At 36.7% G+C, this 17,542-nt stretch overlaps 1 protein-coding gene across 1 annotated transcript in view; it reads left to right on the top strand.

Moving 5' to 3' along the window:
* LOC104526683 (calcium/calmodulin-dependent protein kinase type II subunit delta) overlaps positions 1–13,965 on the top strand; it is a gene marked incomplete at both ends in the record, with an annotated part of 16,920 nt that extends 2,955 nt beyond the window's left edge. The window contains 7 exons of the mRNA XM_010170216.2: positions 3,183–3,266; positions 4,272–4,366; positions 5,684–5,806; positions 6,752–6,835; positions 7,567–7,609; positions 12,373–12,410; positions 13,933–13,965. Coding sequence (XP_010168518.2) covers positions 3,183–3,266; positions 4,272–4,366; positions 5,684–5,806; positions 6,752–6,835; positions 7,567–7,609; positions 12,373–12,410; positions 13,933–13,965 — 500 coding nt within the window. The remainder of the gene's footprint in view (positions 1–3,182; positions 3,267–4,271; positions 4,367–5,683; positions 5,807–6,751; positions 6,836–7,566; positions 7,610–12,372; positions 12,411–13,932) is intronic.
* Between the last annotated feature and the right edge of the window lie 3,577 nt (positions 13,966–17,542).

The raw sequence follows: 17,542 nt of genomic DNA, 5'->3' as shown, positions 1-17,542 counted from the left end.
CTGACTGGAGCTCTGTGTGTTTGGATACAATGGGATACTTTCCTGGTTTGCCCTTTTGTTAAACAAACCTATTCCTTGCCTGTTGGTAGAAAATGTTACCGGGTTGAGTTGAAACACCCCACCCTGCTTAGAGGTGTTTAATGTCCTGGGAAAGCATCAGGCAGGCTCCACTGACTGCTGCGTGCAGATTATGCATTGCTGAAGTCAGTGGAAGGACTGCAGTAACTAACTCACTGGTAGCTAGATGTAGTCCAAGTTGCATATCACCTTATTAAGTCCAGCCCTGCAACTGGGACTAAAATATGCACCATCATTTGAGTAGATTCACTGAATTAGTCTACTAGTTGCATTAAATTTAGGTTGTATACAGTTAATTTTTCAGATCCAGCTATGCAAGAGGAGAAGGCTGCTGCCCTATACTGACTCTGAGCTGCTTGCTCTTGCCCCCTGCTGCCACCTTCTCCTTATCTTCTCACCAGACTGCTCATTTGAATTTTTATTCTTGAGTCAAAGGAAGGTATGTTAGCAAAGATGTGCAACTTGCGCTGTTTAAACTAACATGGTTTACTCTGCCATTTTATTTTGGAATCTTCACATGAGTGGTGCTGAGAAGGCTGCAAGTCTAGCAGGGGGTTGATGAAAGCATAGGGCAGATCTTAGAGCAGTAATCTCTTCAGCTATGTGTTTAAGATGCACCTGTGCATTAATTTAAGGTCATGTTGTGGCATTATAGTTAACCTTCAATCCAGGTTTGACTCAAGAGACATTCACCATTTATGAAGTATATATGTAATCTTTGAGAATGTAATAAGAGGGGTTTGAGACTCTAGGCTATTTAGGCTGGTTACATGCCATCTCATGTACCCATGCACGACTGAACTTAACAAGGTGCAGCATTTATCTTGGGCCTCTGAGTACTTATTTAAATCATATGATGATAGTAGTACAACACGATGCAGTTTTTTCTAGACAATCACAATTTCCAACTTTGCAAGTTGTTTTAGCTAAAGTAATTAATACTATTAGCAATAGTTTTCTGAAAAGTACGTACTCATATTGGAATCCCTCTGATCAATTATAGAATTACCTGATAAATAACAGTTAACAATTTCAGTATGTTTTTTCTTTTTCACTGAAATCACGTCTGTGTACTCCTTTGTGTTTGCTGCTTTAAACAACTTCAGAATTTGTTCTAAAACCATAACAGTTACTTCTATTTTAGACCTATTCTGTATTTTCATCAAGAGATAAAGTTGACTAAGTACATTATTTATTTTTGCTTTAAAGTTTATTTTCAAGTGACGCATAGTAATGTTTATGGAGCTGTGGTAAGTTTGAAAGTCAAGACAACTTTACTTCCCCTTTAAATTGAAGAAAAATATTAATGTAGAGCACTACAGCCAAGAAGAGATATGAAACATCACTCTAATTAAAGCTACACAGAACATACATTTTTCAGCTTCTCAAAGGAGCTTAAGATGTGTTTCCTGTATGATAGTACTCTCTAACAATTCATAGTTCTCTTATCAGGAGACTGCGAAAAAAAAAGCTTGCTTTTTATTAAGATATTTTAGCTATATTCTCAGTAGAATATACAGAATGTGTTCCTTCATTTCCTCCTCCCACGCTAAAATGATTGCCAGCAGCAGGGCAAAAGCTGCCTTTTTCTGTAGCTGTACACTTTATACATTATCATTGTCTCTCATAAGTTTTGTGGAATCCAGTGTGGTATTTCAGAAATGATGTGTGATCCTTCATGAAAGCCACCCAATTCTCACTTTTCAAGAGTTCCCAAGCATTTATTTTAGGCAAAGATACTTGAAAGAACAGGCAGCCTAACTGAAATGGTACAGAATGTTACTGGTCATTAAGTTTTTATCATTTACAGTATCCTAAGAAAAGTCTGCATTTTTACCTACATTTTGCATTTGTCCTAAGAGAAAGCAGCACTGCTGGGAATGAGTAAAGGGTGAAGAACATAGAAAAATTTTAAAGGCTAAATTACTTCAGAAATCTTTTTTGTAAACTTTTGTTAGGAGATTTCCAGAAGTGGAGTGACTTCACAGAAATGAGTTCTACAGTGGAAAGATTGCCATTTAAACAGTGTTTTTACTTTTTCTTTTTTTTTTTCTTCTAAATGAGAGGTCTCTCCATGTATTTTTCTGAAATCTAGCCCTACATGTTGTTTACTCAGAAATTTACCCTCCCATAAAAACTGAATAGGACTCTTAAAATGCTTCTTATATTTACAATACTGTACCTTAGCTGTTTTGTTAATTAGTTCCACATAAATGTCAGTGGAAGTACCCTGTGTGTGGTAAGAGTCCTCACAACTGATGGACTCAGAGAAATCCCGTGCATGTCATGTTTACAATCTTACTTTTTTAAAAAAAAAAATTGGGGCTACTTTAAAATAGCCTAAATTAGGCTAATGATTAAAACAAACAAAAAAAAAGCCCCCCCAGAAAAAACCCCAACCAAACAGTAACAGTCTTCAGCATGCGTGGTATGCTTTTTCTGTCTTTCTGATATCCAAGGAGATAATTCATATAATGTTTCCCACACTCCACCTATTCTGCTAACTTTTTTGTCATTGACCTTGAACCAAATGTATTTGCACCTCACTGCTGGATGTCTTGTACATGCAGAAGTCACAGAATCATAGGGGTTGGAAGGGACCTCAGGAGATCATGAACTAGACTACAAACCCCCTGCTAAAGCAGGTTCCCTACAGCAGATTGCAGAAGAAAGCATCCAGGCAGGTTTTGAACATCAACAGAGATGGAGACTCCAGAAGCTCTCTGGGCAGCTTAAGAAATTTCGTCAGCTATTTTGTAATCTTTCTGGAAACCTTCCTCTGTTGCACTGTCACCAGATCCTTGACACCACTGCTGAATGTGGAGCACTTGTGCAGATGGGTGACCAGCTAGCATTTTGCTGTCCTCTCAACTCTACAAAACGAGCGTGGTGGCAGAAGGAGATGTTGCCAAGTCTGCTGAAGCATTCCCAATATTGTTACTTCTAGGTGATTTGCCATAAAAAGAAAAGTTTAAAATGAAGCAAAAGTTAGTGGTCAGTGGCTTGAGAAATAATGTCCTGTGTCTTGTGGGCTGAGATGAGAATCACTTTATTTTTGCAGAGCACGTGCAGTTTTTGAGAATAGTTACTTTGCCTTTTGACAGGCTTTGCTGGTACTCCAGGATACCTTTCTCCAGAGGTGTTACGAAAAGATCCTTATGGAAAACCTGTGGATATGTGGGCATGTGGTAAGAAATTACTCTGAAAGACAATGTTCAGTCCACTATAAAGTATTTTGAGGGAGGTTATGTCGAGAATATGTTATATTCTGCATCAGATAATAGGTATTTAGTAAAATCCAATACTAATTTTTAGAAGTTGTCTTTGGATTTATTTTAATATTCTAACAGCTTTTTTTTAAATTATTATTTGTGAAGGTGTGTTATGGCATTCTCAGCCATGTTTACACAACACACTTTCACAAAGTGTTAAAAAAAATAGATGCAAGTGCATGATGCCTAACTAGTTAGAAAACACAATAATTCATACAATGACCAGGGCCTTAGTTTTAGTTCACAAGCAACCTAAAATCTGATCTGACCAATATACTAGAACTGCAGTTTGAACTGTGAAACTTAAATGTTTTGTGGAGTACAGAGCAATTACTTTACCATCGAATTCTTGGAGCAGTGTAGTTTAAGGTACTGTCAAGTGGCAACTACCTAGCTGAGAACAACTGGTGGTTTCCTTATTTTATTCAGTTGTATTCATAAAAGCACTTTTCTTTAGTCCTAGTGAATCTCTGTACGACTAGCAGATGGACTTTCTAATTTCCTATCAACTGTATATCAGATATATGTTTATCTACAGATAAATTGAGTTACCCAAATTTTCTTTGCATGAGATTCATTAAAACCAATCTTACAGACACCAGTACAAGCCATGATAAAAACAGAGGTCAAAAATGCATTTTCCTTGAATATCCATGATCATTGAAAATTATTTCTCCAGTTAGCTAGACATTTTCAGTGTTCCTGATGTGATATTGTGTCAGTCATTATTGCCCATGCTCTGCAGACAAGCTTAACTCGTGAACCCTGTGTTTACTGTTTTCTCCAGTATGAACAAGCAATGTTTTTCAGTAGCTGGGAGAATACTATTGAACCATTTGTTTTACATGATTGTCGGGTGCGAAATGAATTTCTGAGGTTTGTTTCTTAAAATCACTTAGTATTACTGTGAATTTTCTGCAGGTGTCATTCTGTATATCCTCTTGGTGGGATATCCTCCTTTCTGGGATGAAGACCAGCACAGGCTTTACCAGCAGATCAAGGCTGGTGCTTATGATGTACGTACCGTACTCCGTCTATTCAATTATTTATAATTCTACCTCTAAATAGGAGTTTTCTAGAGTTAAAAGTGAAATTAGAGTTATTTCCTAATTTTTTTTAAATTGGTTATCTCTATGAGCCACTCAATATAGTAAATGTTACTTTAGTAATATGAACCTTATTGGGATGGGAACATCCTATACTAATTTAAATCCAATTTCCCTATGGCTCCAAGCCTTCATTGTCTGGTCCTTGTATAAATCATGCAATCTTATGTTATCATGACAAGCCTGTTCAGACCTCTGTGAACTCACAAGAGCCTGTTTTTCCTTGTGGTTTATCACTTTGACCAATCAGTTGTTCTAAATTGTTTTTAAGAAGTTTTAAGCTTCCTAAATACATATCTTGATGCTGTTGTATTGCTCACTGTTGGAAATATAAGCTACTATAGAGCTTTTCAAAAGGAATAGTTTTATTGTCTGTGTGTATTCCAACAAAAAGCATTACGACTGTTGGTAAGTAAGAACTGATGATTTGATGATGTCTTGAGTGTTGCCACATCATCTATCTATATTGAATTAAACAGACAGAAGGCTACTGGTGCTCAAATTTAATTCATTTGTGAAGGATGAAGAGGAAAAGACAGAAATTTTTTAAGCTCTTACTTGAATCCAGTCCTGGAGGATGATGGCTGAAAAGAGAGTTGTTATGGTGTGACCTTTTAATGAAAATATACTTTTGGTCTGTCAGGTCTTCCTAGTGAACAAGTAATCATAGTTTAAGATGTATTTTTTTAATTCCATTTGCATTTGAGCCAATGCTCTGAGTGCATATATAAATAGTTTGCTGTGCAGGGAGGTGTGAATTCATCACTAATTAGATTTATATACCATAACTATACAGTTAGCATTAAGATTTACATTAAAAGAAAGCAAGGAGTTTGAATAATGCTACTTAATATTTTTGTCTTTATTAAAACCAGGAGTGTATTAAGCGCTGTGTGAACATATACCTCTGACATGACTGGAATTTGTTATTCTGTCTGCCGTTGTTATTTTATGCTATGAATTTCCATTGGCATCATGTTATTGTAAATACATAAATGCTGTGCATTTGAACCAAATAAATAAGAAGTCAAAATAGTAAAGGAGAAAAACATTTATAGTACCGACTGATTCAGACTTTTCTAATGATGACAAAATGCATTTTTCCCTTTACAAATGGTAGGATGTGATAGGAATTTAAGTTACAGAAATAATATCAATAAAAAGCCTTAGGTAAAATCGTGTCGAGATCATACAAGGTAATGTACACATACGTATTTTTTTCTTAAGTTTCCCTCACCAGAATGGGATACAGTGACTCCTGAAGCAAAAGACCTTATCAATAAAATGCTTACCATCAACCCAGCAAAACGTATCACAGCATCAGAAGCACTAAAGCATCCATGGATCTGTGTAAGTAATTTACACTGATTTAAAAGAAAAATTTGGCAGACAAATCAGCTTCTGATTTACTTCAGCATATAGTGAAGGTGTTTAGAGGATAATTTTTGTCCTTACTCATGCAGCTACGTAAATAGGGGAGTGTAAAATTGTAATTGTACAGGTACAGTCAAGTGTTGTATATTGAGGTCTCAGCCTGGGATTCGATGGTGAGATTTTTGCAGAAAGTAATTTTCAGTTGGATAATGCTTTACATCTTTATTTCTCCATAACCACTATGATAAGCAGGAAATGTCAATGCAGGAAATAAAGGGACTTTTTGAAAGTCAGTTTGCAGGTAGCAGAGGCTGCCTGTCTGAAACTGTTCCAGAATGACTGTCCAATTCTCAGTACATTGTATACTTTGAGTTTGTAGGTAGTCTGGTCTGATACTTTGAAAGTCATAGTGAGACATATAGCTGCTTTCCAACTCTTTGTTCATTCCAGTAGGCTGCATTATCTTGCCTTTAAAGTTGTGATGGAAATTGAGTTGAGTTACAGGGAAAATGCTGAATTTTCTCTGAAATATTTCCTGCCACTTTACCTCACCTAATATCACTAATGGTAAAGAAAAGTTTCCTTCTTGTTTTAAACATATTCTCCAAAATCATAATTTAGTATTTACTTTGATTATTATACTGCATGACCCAAGTGCTAAGATTTTGTGGTTTTCTTAGTCCCTGTTTCTTTCAAGAGGACTTTAAACATGGGAAAGGCTGAATGAAATGTTACCTTGGTTTTGTTGATTTGTAAATTTCCCAAATGTGTCGAAATCTGCACAAAGGAAGAGTCAGACAGGGTAGAAATTAAAGGCCTATGTTTTGGACCACATTGGCTGTAATATGCATGTTGTAGAGTAAATAAAATGCTAGATGTCTTGCTGGATGTGTTAAAATGATTCTTTTCTTCTTCTCTTAGCAACGTTCCACTGTTGCCTCTATGATGCACAGACAAGAGACTGTAGATTGCTTGAAGAAATTCAATGCACGAAGAAAACTAAAGGTAAGAAGGAAAATTTCTGCAAGGATGAGTAGCTAATTTTGGAAAGACAGAAGTATGTTGGCTCATGTTCCATGTGTAAAAACAAATAGTCTCTAAGCAAAATTTTTTTTACTGTTATGCTTAAATGAACTATTAGAGAAATTATGAGCTTTTGAGCATGAGGATCTTAAACTTTTCATGAAAGTGAATAGAACATAGCATAATTTGGTCAGATTAAAAATAATAATAATTGTAATTTATACACATTAAAAATATTTTGTTGGAGGAAAATCCTTAAGGTTATTCTTTTAAATTATCCTTTGTTTATTCCTGACCAGACAGGATAATCTTGTACATCTGAACTTTTCTAATTAGCACATTAGTATATACAATAGACTTATTTTTCCTACCTAAAGAAGCATCTAAGCACATTAGTAAAGTCTGTTTCATATTCAGCTATGTATTTCACTGACAATTACTGTGCCTGTGAGTACTCATGGTTAGTGTATTATGTACTCACAATTGGTAAATATTTGAGATTATCAGGATTGCTGATAAGTGTGTAATTAAATTACAATTTATGCTCTCATGGCATCGTGTATGATCGATAATGTACAGACAATCCATTCTTTCAGGATTAATTTAGTGATTGATATAATTTACATGTGTGTTTTCCTTTTTGTTGTGTTGTATTAGCATTCAGAATTTTACATAAGTGTGATGCTAATTTGAGAAAATATATGTGTACACAGGGGGCCATTTTGACAACTATGCTGGCTACCAGAAATTTCTCAGGTATGTTCATTGAGCTCCAGATTAATACGGTCTTTATGTTTTGGTATCTGTAATGACTGAGATCAAATTAGGATTTATTAGTACAGAAAGGTCTTTGTTATTCAGGAGCATCTAAATATGGTATATCTTAAGTTGTTTCCTTTGCAGAAGCGAACAAGAGAATTTAAACTATTTGGCTCAAATAGAATCTCTTGTAGATGACAGTCTAATTTTTCAGTAGAATGTGAGTTCCTTCTCTTTACTTTTTGTAGTGTTATCTGTCAAAAGACAGACTGTTTTCCTGTTTATTTTACTGGAGGAAATTTGACAGTAATGCATATAGATCCACATGCATAAGTATCACCAAACAACATTGTAAAACTTATTTTTATATACCTGAAATCTCATTCCAGGTTTCTATTGCATCTTGCATTAATTAAAAAAAAAAAAAAAGGCAGCATATTGATTCCTTTGCTAAGGAGTAAAGAAACATAGTAAAATTACTCCTTCTTTTCCTTCTCTTCTAATGCCTAGCTTGATATAATGAGAGATGTTTCCTCTTTATGAAATAATTCTATAGTGATATCTCTGGAGATTTAGATCTTTATACTAAACCAGTTTTAATAACAAAAGCTAAAATAAGTTTGCTGTTAGTAGAGTTAGAATTGTCTTCAACACAGTAGTAGTGCCAAAACTTTGATGCTATGCTTCATTTTTTATTTTGCCATTTGAGATTTCAAGTGAATAGTGAAAAAGAGGGCCAAATTTAAGAATCAGTAGTTTTGCATATCCTCCTACTCTGTGATTTAAGTGTTAGAGTGTAACGTAAATTAATTTACAGACAAAAACATGATAGTGCCTTGGGCATGTTTTGAATAATAATAAGTAGTGAATCATCCGAAATAAATTACACAATCATGAATGCAAGAACAACTTGTCCATTCGCATAGTACTTTCTTAGTTAAGTTCCTATATTGGTTACACACCTATAACACAGAAGACTACATTTATGCAAATTGCATTGGGTTAATGCTTAATGAATTGCCAATTAATTTTAAAGGTGGGAATGCTGTAGGCTGCATATCTTGTAAAAATGAACAATTATTAAATATCAAGCAAATATATAATTTCTCATCACTTTTCATAACTGTCACTGTCTATATATAAAGGTCAATTTAAACTTTCATGAACCGAAAAAAGATGAAGTAATTTTAAAATAGTATTTAGCATGAAAATCAAACAGAGGTTTTGGCTTTGTTTTGGATTTTTTTTCACCTATCATCTCTGTTTTACACCATAATGACCCATATTTTTCCTTGATGACATTTTATTATTTCGAGTTGTTTATTCATTGTATTTCACTGCAAAGCACGCTTTTGAAAGTAATTTATCCATAACAATGTGGTTATAAAAGTGTTTTATTTTCCTTTTCTTTCTTCCTTTTATGTGGAATGTATATTTCTTGTGAGGTAAGACCCTCAGCACGTGAAAGGAACATTGTTTTTCTCTTCTAAATCGAAATTGCTGTTTGTCCTAAATCACTTTAATTTCTACATGTTGTCACAACACTTTCTTTTCAGTCTGCTTCCTGGTCAATTAGTGCTGCTTTAGGTTTTATTTATAGCTATTGCTTGTAGTTGCAAGAAATCTTTCATTGTGAGCTTAGTGTAGAATATGCTAATTGCTTTGCTACTGCAAATTCTTTCAATATTTTATTTATATGCAGTATTTGAGCTTACAGAAAGATGCATCAATATGTTATTTAAAATACATTCCAAGCCAAAACCAACAAAGGTTGTTGGGTGTGGAATATGACCTGTAACATGAAATACTGCATAATAGTAGGCACATTTCGAAGGACACGCTGGCAACGCCATAAACACAATACTTGCAGTTACTGCTTTTGGTGCCCTCATTTGACTGGCTTTCATTTAGTTGTTTACATATAACATGTAATATTTGTTAAGCATTAAAAGAACTCAGACGTTTTATGCTCACGTCTACCCAAAGGACCTGTTTTGTTGTGAACAGCAACTATAAGAATTTTTTTTCCCCATAGTTTTGTAAGGACTGACAGTATTAAACAGGCTGTGAAACTGCAATGAACTCCTGGGTTTCTTTGCCTTGGATTTTAGAAATAGCTCCTCCCCTTTGCTTTCCCTAAATGAATTTCTGAAGTTAGTGGAATGCCCATGATATTTGTGGTACCGTAAAATCTAAGGCTGTGTTGCATCGGGTTCTATAAGCATGCATTGCAATGGGATGTATCCTATCTCAAAGATAGCTGTAAAACAATTTATTTTCAATATTAATTTACATGTTTCTGTAAATAAAAACATGCAATGGTTCTGTTGCATAATACAGGCAAATTTATTTTTGTTCATTTTAGTTGTAAATCTTTTTAGAGTTTTAATGGTAGTGTTGGCTGATGTCCATAAGTAATACACTGCAATTGGAGGGCTGATATATTAACCTGACTTCACTTTCCAGTTTTTTTAAATGTAAACAACACAACAATGGACATTAGTTATTTCTGTACAGTTTCTGAAGTGATGTTACATTTTCTGTACTCTGAAACAAAACTAAATGAGCACTTAATGCAGATGTAGCCAGAGAATAAGCCACAAATACAAAAATTAACTTCAGGTTTAAACCACATACCCAGTAGTTCCAGTATCTTCAGCTACTTGGAGCAACCTTAGGCTTGCAAGGTCCAATTATTTGGGTTTTTTTAAATTGTTTTAGAGAGAAGGATGCTGGTGATAATGGGAGCTCTTGTGTCAGGACTGTCTCCCTTTGATTCTGCCATATTGTTAGCTGCAGCCTTTCCCTTTCAAAAAGACTTCCTACTTCTAAGCAAAACAGCATATATAGAACAGCACTTCCTTACAACCTAAGATGATACACTTACTAATAGGAAGACTGAATCATAAACAATAATAAAACCAAAAAATGCCAGTCTTGTTCTGTAATTTATTATTCTTCAGGTCTTTGGCAGTGAGTCATGAAGCATTTACCCTTTAGTGAATAGCTTATTTGAATTTGGTAGGTCACCCAGCATGTGTTTCTGCTGTAAATGTTTTCCAGTTCAGAACTGTGATATGCTAGTTTGCACATTAGCCCTCCAAATTTAGTAATTAGAAATTATTTGGCCCCGTTCTCAGTGCCAGTTTTAAGTAGTGGAATTTAAAACCTAACACACAGATGACATTATGGCAAGTGAAATTTTGCCCAGCAGTCCCCACCGCTTTGAAGAGATTTGATCAGCGTGCAACTCGATTCATAACATAACAGGTTTTATTAATTAGACATGGAAGCAAATCCCACCATTTGTTATTATTATCTCCTAGGAAGCACTCCTGAATAAGGCTTCACTAGCAGAACGTAGTCATCGAATGGTTAGCATTGGAAGGAACCTTAAAGCTCATCCAGTTCCACCCCCCCTGCCATCAGCAGGGACACCTTCCACTAGAGCAGGTTGCTCGAAGCCTCATCCAGCCTGGCCTTAAACACTTCCAGGGAGGGGACATCCACAGCTTCCTTGGGCAACCTGTTCCAGTGTCTGACCACCCTCACAGTGAAGAACTTCTTCCTAATATCTAATCTAAACCTACCCTCTTCCGGTTTAAAGCCATTACCCCTTGTTCTGTCACTACCTGCCCTTGTGAAAAGTCCCTCCCCAGCCTACCCACAGACCCCTTCAGGTACTGGAAGGCTGCTAGAAGGTCTCCCCAGAGCCTTCTCTTTTCCAGGCTGAACAGCCCCAACTCTCTCAGCCTGTCTTCATAGGAGAAGTGCTCCGGCCCTCTGATCATCCTTTTGGCCCTCATCTGGACTTGCTCCAGTAGGTATGTGTCCTTCTTGTGTAGGGGCCCCAGAACTGGACACAGTACTCCAGGTGGGGCCTTACAAGAGCAGAGTAGAGTGGGAGAATCGCCTCCCTCAGCCTACTGGTCACGCTTCTTTTAATGCAGCCCAGGATACGGTTGGTCTTCTGGGCTGCAAGCGCACATTGCCAGCTCATGTTGAGCTTCTTATCCACCAGCAACTCCAGGACCTTATCCTCAGGGCTGCTTGCAATCCATTCTCTGCCCAGCCTGTATTTGTGTGTGGGGTTAAGATTCTTCTTCCTTTCTTATTTGCAACTTTCCTGACCTTTCATGCAAGGTGACTGATACTGTCATGCTGGGAAATCCCCAAAGAACCATTGCTCAGAGGTGTTTTTTAAAACCCAGTTGACTTTTCATTAGGTGGAATGGATAGTGTTGTACCCCACTGTGCTCTTTAGGTACCTTATTGATCCGATAATTGGTTACTTTTATGTCACTGTCATGTTAATAACGTTATTAATGTGACAGTGGGCTCTAAAAACACCTGATCAAGGTCACTGCCATCAGAACAATACTTTTTCGCAGTTGTATCAAACTATCCCCATCAACAATTGTAAGCATACTGCAGTTGTAAAAATTAACATATCCAAAGCTGCTGCTCTTACACTTGTCCTGCCTTCCATTTCCTCTATGACACCCAAAGTGGTCTCTCCTTATATAAGTACAGTTAACCTACAGCTTTATCAATGAGATTAATCATTTTTTTAAAAAAGTATGATAATCTTAAGTATTTGTAGTTTCTTAAATCTTTCATTTCGTATACTCAGAGCAACAAAAGGTAGAAATAAAAGCTAAAAATGTGTCTGCAGGTGGGAAGCAATAGAGGTTTGCTGTGCAGCTGGTAGACCTCAGCAGTAACCACCTGACACTGAAATTATTTGTCTCATTTTACAGCAGCCAAGAGTTTACTGAAAAAGCCGGATGGAGTTAAGGTAGGTTAAATATGTGCTTCAAAATAAATTTTGTTAGTCACCACCTGTCTGTAACTTCTGACAGTTTTTAGAATTTGTTATTGTTATTTCTTTCCTTTATAGAATTCATTAATAAGTTCTTACCGTATATTTGAAGTGATTAGTAGGTGAAGCTTAAAAATGAAATAAAAGAAATACTTGAAAAACAAACATTTTAATAAGTGGAAGATAGAAAACTACTGGAGAAAATGGTTTTCTTGCTATTTTAATGAAGGACGATTGTGTTATTAATGTTATTAATTTGGTTATGAATATAAATGATGGTTTAGTGGTGAGCATATTGGCTTTTTAGGTATCAGTATTTATTTGCAGCTCTGTTGGCTCTGTGTTTCCCCTTGACTTTCCATTCAGTTTCATGGAAGACCAAAAGTTTTCTGGTAGGCTTGGCTCCACGAGGTGTATACTGCCAGATGTACTTGCTATATTTGGCATAACTGGAGGGGTTTACTGTCTCAACAAATCTGCTTATCCTGACTTAACAGACCTTGCTAAGAAGGGAACATTTTGGTAGCTTTCATACCTGTTTTAGAGCTCCTATTCTCATGTCACCAGATCCTGCAGGAGGAGAGATGCTTCACAAATGAATGTTCTGGATAAATACTTTGAAAAACAGCCAGAAAAAATATATTACTCAGCAATTAAAAATATTTTATTCCTTTTCTTGGAAGACTGTTGAAGACTAAAATAACTGACTCAAGCTTTCATTAGATGATTCAGAAGATTTTCTTCTGTTCTCTCTGTGTTTACTCAAAAGTGTGTCTTTGACCTGAGTTTTAATTTTCTATTTAATCTTAAATTTTTACTTTAATGCAACATTGTATACCTAAATGCCGGATTCATAGTATATTTTTTCCTCTTCTGCCACATATGCACAATTTACCTATCCAAAAAATCATGAGACTGACTTAAAGTGAAGTGAGTACACTATGATTTCAATGCTTCTCAGTGCCAAGTAGTAGATATTCTAGGTAAATGGAGAAGCACATGTTCAGGACTATTAAATCATTTCTGTAGAAAACCCTTAACATGTTTAATTGTGAAATATATAAAGTTTATGTACCCTTTCTGACCAGCTTTTCGTTTTTAAATATCATTCCTCCTACAGGTCTGCAGTGGTATTTGTTATATCTCAGTTTTGTTTATAATACTGGAAACAATTGTTGCCAAAATTTTGCCTAAATTACATTTGTTGGGATTTGATACTTTGGTTTTCAGCACATATTATATGTCTGCTGTTTGTCTGCATGGTCATGTGGAGCAAAGGGAGTAAATTTACATCTGGGGAAGTCTATTTTTGTCATTTCTGTTATTGTGATACTATATACTCAATAGCATTTTTCCATCCCTTCCTACAGCTTGAGCTGTCTTCTTCTTAATTAAAAAAAAAGCCAAAACAGAAATATACTGTACTCCGTGCATTGATGCTTCAAATCCAACCAGTCACATTTTTTTCTTTTCCTTTCTCTCTGACTGGTCAATTCAGAAAAGGAAGTCCAGTTCGAGTGTTCAGATGATGGTGAGGATCTTTATCGACAGATTCTTTTTTTTTTCCTCCGGTGAAATGTTCACACTTAGAAATCAAACAGTTGCATTTGATTTTGTTAACATACTGTGAGAAACTGCAAGACTTCTAAGTACAGTCTTATGAATTTCAAGCCTGCAGTTGCTATATGCCATCCACAGTGAATTGTTCGGCAGTTTTTTCAAGCAAGTTGTTGTTTTGTTGGTTTTTTTAACCCAGGGACATACAAAAACAAAAAGTAGATGTAACATTGGCCAATGCAGCTGCCTTTAGTAAATAAAAATAGTAACAAAATAGTGATCTTATAACAGCCTTCTATTAATTTTTAAAACCACCTTATTTTAAAAGCTGATAGTATTAATAAAATGTGGCACAAACCACATTGCACGGTGAAATAGTATCACTTTAATTGAGCCACTAAAGACCAAGGTGCCATGCTAAATACTCAGGACTGAAAAAACCAATTTCACAGCTTTTCCATACTCCAGTTTCCTAGCTAACTTCCTTCACAAGCTGTCCCAACTGACAATCAGTCTCAATAACTTTTCTTCCTCCTCACCCTACCCTACAGTCCTGCATTTGTTTGGCCTCTGTTATCCCACACAGCAACTTACTCTACTCCTGTTTATTATGGGTTTGAACCTGACTTCTGAGATGTCCATGATGATCAGGTGTGATGTACCAGACAGCTGCTGTTGCTGCTGCCAGTAGAGAAGGCAAATAAGCCTCATCCACACCTTTCACTGGGAAGTAAAGGGCTCCTTGAAAAGCAAAATCTGACAGTCAGGTCTGAGCAGAGATGTAGTTGTATAGGTAAACAGTCTGTTCTTTAGGTGCACATAGAATTTCAGAGGATTAGTGGTAGCAGCATCCAAGTGAGGGTCACCAAAAAGCCAGGGTGGGAATATTTCTATTATCCCAAATGTGAAGTCTGCTTTAACCATTTTTTACAGGAGTACCATGTGAAAGATTAAGTCCCAGAATAGAGGTTTTGTTTCTGAAAATATTTTTATAATATATTGAAAAAAAGACAAATAATGATTCTACAGTCATGCCTAGGTGTTTGTGTGTGTCTGTCCTACACTACCATCAGACCTAAGAGAGTGGCTTTTGACAAGCGATGCATTAGTGTAAAAGTTTCCCTTCTTCGCAACAAATAGAAGGTCACCACTTAAGCACAAGTCAACTTCAGAATAACTGTTTCATATGAAAATGCTTTATTCCTTTTGGAATTATTTCCCTTTGCTGTTAAAAATATATGCAAATACACCATGTGTGTTTGAATATTAAAAAACACCACGTGTATGTTCTACGAGAGAAAGTGTAGCAGGCCTATTGCTGCTTTCAAATTTTCAAGGGGTTTTACCAAGTTCTGTTTACACAGAAGAAATAACTGTATTTTTAATTACATTATCTCTTTCTGCTTTTACTAATGATTGCTGTGTTCTCAATACCTGACTAAGAAGTTGTGATAGTTTAACTTAGCTGTCAGCCAAACAAGACGCAGCCACTCTCAACCCCTCTCCCCAGCTTCCCCCCAGGGAATTAGGGACAGAATTGGAGGGGTAAAGGTAAGGAGACTTGTAGGTTGAGATAAGAACAATTTAATAATTAGAGTAAAGTAAAATTAAAATTATAATAATAATAACTGCATATATATAAGTGGTGTAAAGTGCAATTGCTCACCACCCAACAATAATGATCCTGGGGGAGCAAAAAGGAACCCCGAAACCAAAATTGCAATCCCAAAAAAGTGAGCCCAAGTGATTCCTGAGAGAATCCCCCCACCTTTCCAGTCAGTCCCAGTTAATATTCTAAACATGACGTAATATGATATGGAATATCTTATTGGCATATCCAACTGTCAATTCTGGGTTTTACTAACTACTACGCTTTTCTCCCCCTGTCCCCCACCCCCCTCTAGTCCTCTGCTCTTGCAAACTGCCCAAGCATGGTGTGTTTGTATGTTATCAACATTCTTCTCATAACAATCCCCACTGAAAACAGAACCACAGTGCTTTCTAGCTACTCAGAAGAAAATTAACTCTATCCTAGAAAAAAACCAGGACAGTATCCCACCCCTTATTCCATACCATTTACTTCATGTTTAGGTTCCACATTTTTTTAAGAAATTTCAATATGTTTACATATATATATATACACACACACACATAGATTTTTGCCTTAGTTTATGGACCATTCCTTCAAAATGTGTATTGAGTTCACTTAGTCTATAACCTTGGCTTCCGTTTGTCATGACAGTCTTTCAAGGCAGGAGTAATGATGTGAAGTTTGCACAGTCAGTGGAGTAGGTGATGTTGGACACAGCAGGAGGATGGCGTGTAGTCTCTTTTTCATGCTGCATCCAGAACTCGTAGCTGGCATATCTGGCACAGTCCATCTTCAGGGTCTGTGGATTGAAGATGTTGATCTCGAAGAAGTTGTTCAGAACCAGCTCTGGTTCCATTGGAGTTCCTTCTTCATTAACCTCAGGAAATTCTTACTATAAAGCCGTTAGTATAATACACAACAGTCATAGCAATGATGGTATGCAATTCATCGGCTGTTTTCACCTAACATCAAATCCCGTTGAGGCACACATTGGACTTCCCCATCCTTCTGCATCACCCACCAAGTGCACCCAGGTCCTTGAGCAAAAGTAATCCCACGAATGGGTTTACCTTTACCCAAGGCAGGAATAATCCAGACTGTTTTTCCCAGCATATTTTTGAGGCGAACCACAGGGACTCTGTCCCCTTCTATAGTACGTAGAAGTTTTGATTGGGCAGGGCCGGCTCGGTTGGCAGATCCTCTGGTATTGACTAATCAGGTGGCTTTTGCTAAATTTGTGTCCCAGTGTTTGAAAGTTCCACCACCCATTGCTTTGAGTGTGGTTTTTAGCAGTCCATTGCATTGTTCTACTTTCCTGGAGGCTGGTGCGTGATAGGGGATGTGGTACACCCACTCAATGCCATGTGCTTTGGCCCAAGTGTCTTTGAGATTGTTTCGGAAATGAGTCCCGTTGTCCAACATAATTCTTTCTGGGGTGCCATGTCACCACAAGACCTGCTTTTCAAGGCCTAGAATAGTGTTTTGGGCAGTGACCCAGGGCACAGCATATGTCTCCAACCACCTGGTGGTTGCTTCCACCATGGTGATCACATAACGTTTACAACTGCAGGTTTGTGGGAGCATGATATATTCAAGGCCTCTCCATATTTATATTTTAACCATCATCCTCCATACCAAATAGGTTGTAACCACTTGGCTTGCTTAATTGCAGCACGTGTTTCACAGTCATGAATGACTTGTGCAATAGTGTCTAGCTTGCCATTTTATTCCTAAAAATTGTATCTCTGGTGCAGGTCCCTTTACCTTGCTTCATTTTACGGCAAAACTGGCTCTCAGAAGGATTCGGATTATCTTCTTCTCTTTTTCAAAAACTTCTTCAGTATCTCCCCACACAATGATGTCATCAATGTATTGCAGGTGTTCTGGAGCTCTACCCTACTCTAAGGCAGTCTGGATCAGTCCACGGAAAAATGGTGGGGCTGTGTTTCCACCCATGGGG

Source organism: Antrostomus carolinensis, unplaced genomic scaffold (genome assembly GCF_000700745.2).
Source record: "Antrostomus carolinensis isolate BGI_N321 unplaced genomic scaffold, ASM70074v2 scaffold6606, whole genome shotgun sequence".
NCBI lineage: Eukaryota > Metazoa > Chordata > Aves > Caprimulgiformes > Caprimulgidae > Antrostomus > Antrostomus carolinensis.
This window is presented reverse-complemented; position numbering and strand designations above follow the sequence as displayed.